Source organism: Megalops cyprinoides, chromosome 17 (genome assembly GCF_013368585.1).
Source record: "Megalops cyprinoides isolate fMegCyp1 chromosome 17, fMegCyp1.pri, whole genome shotgun sequence".
Taxonomy (NCBI): Eukaryota; Metazoa; Chordata; class Actinopteri; order Elopiformes; family Megalopidae; genus Megalops; species Megalops cyprinoides.
The window spans coordinates 153,940-159,484 of NC_050599.1; the positions used below are offsets into that span (position 1 = coordinate 153,940).

Here is a 5,545-nt window from a genome sequence, read left to right on the forward strand (position 1 = left end):
TGGCTGAGTGCGGCACAGTGGGTGTGATCAGCAGTCTCTCCGGTGGTTCAGTGCAGCAGCTTCAGTGCAGAAACACAGCAGAGATGCTAGTTTCCCATTAGCTACAGTCAAATGCTGCTTATTTACTAAGATAATCTTAATTCTCCAATAAATACCTGAATTAATTATTGTGCAAGTTGTGTGTGTGCAAATTCTCAAACATACACACTCACAAAAAATACTCCTTCAAGGGTGCATAAGAGAAATGGCATGTAGCCCTGGTACACAGTAAAATCTCTGTGTCTTAAATCATCACTCTGGAGGTTATGATAAACCAAATGTGAGAGGAAGGCATACAGGAAGCCAGCAGTGATGTTACTGGTGGGAAGGATGTTCACTGGGGCATAATAGGAGGAATGTTGGTCTTAATTAGTTCTGCTGATGAATGTTGAATTTACGCCGCCTGCTGAATTTTGCCTCCACTTTCACTGAGAGACCATTTTACAGGTGAAGAAGGACACAGCAGAGAAGACTCAGAGCGGGAAGAGACACAGACACATGAGAGGAGGCCATGTACAGAGGGGTTCAGTTATTTTATTTGAGTTTTTAATTAGAGTAATCAGCACAGCTATTTTCTGCCATGGGGAATTTATTGGAAGTATCCAGAAGATAATATATAGGGAAGTACATCTATTTGCAGATTCATAGGTGCTTATGAGTAGCTCAGATAGTCTTTCAAATTATCATGTCAAATGAACCTTTATTTGAGCCAAATTCAAAAACCCTGCCATCTCTTTTCTTCCTTGCCATTAATGGTGTATTTGTTGTTTGCAGTGTGATATATGGGCAGAGTTTGGCTTGTATTTGACCTGTCTCTTTACCCTGGTGCTGTCTGTCCTGTCCTGCATTGTAAAGAATGATGATTAGTCTGCCAGGCCTGGGCCATTGCAGACTGTTGGACTTCTGTGTAGAGGGGCTTTGGCCCCTTGCAGATGTTGGGATTTTGGTGTTTGGTTTTGCTGGTACGGCACAGTTAGCTGGGCAAAATTCCGATGCCTGTTTTGCTGTCTGAGCCTCATAAAGCTGCTATTTATGGGCAACAGCAAGGATGAAATCCTCAGATGAGGAGGGGGGCACGGTGGGGGTGTCTCACCATCACAATGTTGTGTGTAACTGAACACCCTGCTGCAGTGTATGTTATTGAGTCATGGAAGCATAGATAGACACATTCTGTTCCAGTGACTCATTCATATGCCTTTGCTATTCCCATTCCTTAGCTGCGTGGTTGTTTGACAGGGTACACTTAAATAATTGTTCCAATCACATAAGGGGCGACAGTGGCTCAGGAGGTAGAGCAGTCGACTGGGGATTGGAAGGTCCCTGGTTCGAATCTGAATGATGTTTTAATCTACCTCTACTTTTCATTTTAAAGATATTCCTGTGGGTGTGAACAGCAGCTGAAAATGAACTCTGTATGTAAGTGAAGGACTGAAAGCGTGCTTGAGAGAACGCAACTTTAACGACGCGAGGAAGAGTGTAACTGCGTGGCTGCACGAACGATATACAGTCCTCCATCTCCTGCTGCTTGAACTGACGCAAATGATACATTTGCTTTTTGCAGCTGTACCCAAAAAATGACGAACTTGAATAGCAAGTACTGCATTTTAAATGTATGTATGAGCATCTCAAGCTCCATACTATTTTTGAATCGATAAATACCAGAAAGCACGTTAAAACCAATCTATGACACCGTATCAGCATGTTCTCTTCATATCATGTGAGTTTATCGACACTTAAATACACTTAGTACATGTATTTATTAGTAAATTATACATAAATTTAACTTGACTGGGCATGTCGGTTGCAAAAGAATGGCCTTATACGATGCGTACAGGAGGGTGCACAAGCCTCCGTCTACTCAGCAAGTTTAAAACATAATGTCCAAATTCACGCATAAAGCCAAACGAACTAATTCGATAACTTAAATTCAATATATAGGTTATTGCTGAGAGTAAACTTTTACATATTGCTTTGACACACAGTAACAGTATTACCAACAAGAGCAAGATCTTTTCATTGGTCGGTAATACATTAAATACAATTCGATATTTAACTAAAGGTGAAAAGACTCGGCAGTGAAGTTTATCCTCACCTGGACAAGTTTTCTTCCTTCCAACGAAAAATTCTCTTTCTCATGCAAAGGTTCTTGATAATAAATCATTTAACTAATAAAATAAATTACAAGGTAATCATTTTCTCAAACATTAGATCACGGATATGTTTTAAATAGGGGAACGAGTCTTGGCTGGATTCTTCACTAGAGGAGACCGCAGTCGTAAAAATTATTAGAATGTGAAAAATAACCTAGAGGTGCGGATGCAGCGTATACTGTACAGTAGGACGTGTGTTTAAATCGCACAGCGATTAACAGTGGAAAATGGAGTCTAATGATCTTTATTTTTACTGCTGTGCATTATATTTCTGTGTGAGTCCTCCAGCAGCGGGATGTAAGTGTCGCTCTGTGAGGTGCGCATGGTGCTGTCCCACAGTCCTGCCGCAGAGTATGACTTCAGTGACCTGTGATGCGCCTTTCCCGGGCCGCCCGCGCCCGCGCCCGAGCGCAGCGCCATCAGCTCCAGCTCATGCTTGGCAGCGGTCTCAAGCACCCTCTGCTTGTTGTAGAAGATGACGAAGTTGTTGATGATAGGGTGGATCGGCAGCGCGATGGCGATCACCCCACACAGGAAGCTAACGGCAGCGTTGCATCGGCCCAGGGTGGTCTTGGGGTAGATGTCTCCGTACCCCACAGTTGTCATGGTGATAATCGCCCACCAGAAGGACTGAGGAATACTCTTGAACATGGTTTCCGGGTGGCTCTGCTCTATGGTGTAGCCTAGCGCCGAGAACAGGAAGATTCCCACGCCCATGTACATGAGCAAAAGCCCCAGCTCCTTGAAGCTCCTTTTCAGCGCGTAGGTGAGGGTCTGCAGCCCTGAGGAGTGACGCGCCAGCTTGAAGATTCTTGCAATGCGCATTATGCGCAGCGCCTGTACCGCCTGCTGCACGTTGGACAGCTCCATCACTGCTGTGCCCAGGTAGGTCAAGGTCAGAACCACGTAAAAGGGCATGATGGCCAGGAAGTCGATGATGTTCATGAAAGACAGCATGAAGTGCACTTTGTTTGGGGAGGAGATTAAGCGCAGCATATACTCAATTGTGAACCAGCCGATGCAGGCGGTCTCGATGGCCTCTAGGGTCGGGTGCTCCACAGGGTTTCCCTCGGCATCTTCCACCTGTAGATCGGGGATGGTCCCCACACACATCACCACGGAGGAGATGAGGATGAAGAGAAAAGACACGATCGCGATTACGCGCGCTGACAGCGAGGACTCTGGCTTCTCCATCAGCTTCCACAACAACACCTGACACCTTTGCCAGCGGCTGGCGCCAGGATCCCCTTCCAGGTCGTCAAGGATCAGCTTCACTTTGTCCGCGATCTCCGACAGCTCTTCCTCCACCTCGTTCAGACTGCTTTTACAGCACTCGTCTAAGAAATCTGGGTCGATTTTCCAGAACTCCATTTCCTTAAGGAAACAAATGGGGCAGATGCCCCGTTTCATGTGGATCTCACCATAGTAATAAACTTCGACAATACATTTAAAAGCGTCTGGGTCCCTATCAAAATAAAACTCTCCTTTCCCAGGGTCGTAGTCGTCACAAAGGGACAAAATAGTGTCGAAACTTTCCGAGGTATTATTTATCAGCTCTGCCAGCCGCGTCTCCGGATAGCGGTTCAGCACGTCCCCGGGCAGCACCTGTTTCACTCCTCCGACATTGACCACGATCTCGGGCTCCTCACTCGCCTCCGAGCCGTTGCAATCCGCATATCGTGTTTTGGGTATTCCCCACATTGGCATATGTGTAGCCTAGAATTTTCAAAACATATGCAAAATGTATATTCTTAGTTCTCTTCTATATCGGTCGATTTCAGTATAAATTCTGTCCAATATCAACTTAGTATTTACAAATAAATATTTGTTAAAGCACCATGAAATCACCGTCGAAACAAAACTGCAGAGCAACAAGGAAAAAATGAAAACCCGGAGGGCAAACCCCCTTTCCTTAATCGAGCTCTCAGTATTTTTTTTTAGCAAAATCCTTTCTTGTGTAACTGCCGCTGAAGGCGGCCAAGCGTGTGGCTTCGCCTGGAGAACGAAAAAGTTCCCTGACAGGGTAGCTTCCTGTGTCCTGTCCCTGACCAGCGAAGTGAGGGACTTCGAGGAGGAGTCAGTTTTTTAGTCGATGGTAAAAACTGGATTAGGCGCTATACTACCCACCCGGCCTTGAAAAGTACTGGACGCAAAAAGCAAAAATTTAGCAGACTTAATGAAAAGTGCCTCAACTGATAGAAGAAGACTGCGAAAGAGTCAGACAGAGGAGGGCGAGTGGGAGGGATTAGGAGCAAGAGAGGAGGAACGAGGAGGTAAGAGCTTTGCAGTAAATTATTCCTACTGTATATCTTGACAGCGTGGCACATGACAGGACTACAGTCACGTAAGAACAAATGGGGAGATACATTACAACACTAATACTATATAATAATGCTAGACTGTAATACTAGTAAATGCAACGACCAGCACTACTTACTAGTCCTGTTGTTACGACTGCGACTATTAAAGGGTACAGATACAAGTTAATAAAAGTGCTGCAGACTATCAGACTATATCAAAATGTAATGTACATTTTTCAAATTTAGTTTTATAAAGTGGGATTGCAATTTCTTCTTTTTTCTCTCTCCCCCATTTGTTTCCTTCTTTATCGCGGTGGGCTACGGACTCTTTGCGAACTACATATATTTCTTCTTTATTTGTATTTTAAAGAGTTTGGTGCGTGTGTTTTACGGTATTTGGTAGACGTATTAGCCGAAGAACATGCATACATGAACAAAATTGACACGGCGATCCAGGAATAAAGTCCTCAAAATCATAAACCGTTGACAAGGTAAACACTTTGTTCCTAATTTTTACCGTGTGTTGGAGGCAGTATGTACAGTGTGTAAGTTCTTCGGATAAATACATAGCACCTTTTTCTCAATTGCGTTGATAAATTTCTGCAAACTGAAGTCCATGCACTCACTCAATGTAAACACAACTGTCTAAATATGAATTCCATATGACAAAACAGCGAAATTCCGCCACAAAGTGAAGCATTGTTCTGATAATACCTTTATAAAAGTCAAATATATGTATCAAAACTATAAAAGCAAGTCAGCTGTTGACATCATATATTCATCTATATTCACAAGAATACTAATGGTGACACGGGTATATCAGAATATTCATCACTTTCTCACTGAATTGTGTGTGTGTGTGTATGAGAGAGAGAGAGAGAGAGGAAATATTAGGTTTTTCTTCAGGATGCCTCTGTCATATATGATATATTTATTTTCGTTGACCATACAGTAAGAGAATAAACAGATGTTGATTATCCACACATGCAATCACAGTTTACTTCATGAAGGACAACCACTTTGCTAAACCATCGAACATCAATATGATGAAAACTG

General features: G+C 43.5%; 1 protein-coding gene across 1 annotated transcript; it reads right to left on the reverse strand.

Moving 5' to 3' along the window:
- Positions 1-1,836: 1,836 nt before the first annotated feature.
- LOC118792194 (potassium voltage-gated channel subfamily F member 1-like) lies at positions 1,837-5,169 on the reverse strand. Its single transcript, XM_036549959.1, has one exon. The coding sequence runs from the start codon at positions 3,894-3,896 to the stop codon at positions 2,424-2,426; it is 1,473 nt and encodes a 490-aa protein (XP_036405852.1). The 5' UTR covers positions 3,897-5,169; the 3' UTR covers positions 1,837-2,423.
- Positions 5,170-5,545: the final 376 nt, after the last annotated feature.

Coding starts and splice junctions, on each gene's coding strand:
- LOC118792194 (XM_036549959.1), bottom strand. CDS start 3,896: ATGCCAATGTGGGGAATACCCAAAACACGATATGCGGATTGCAACGGC.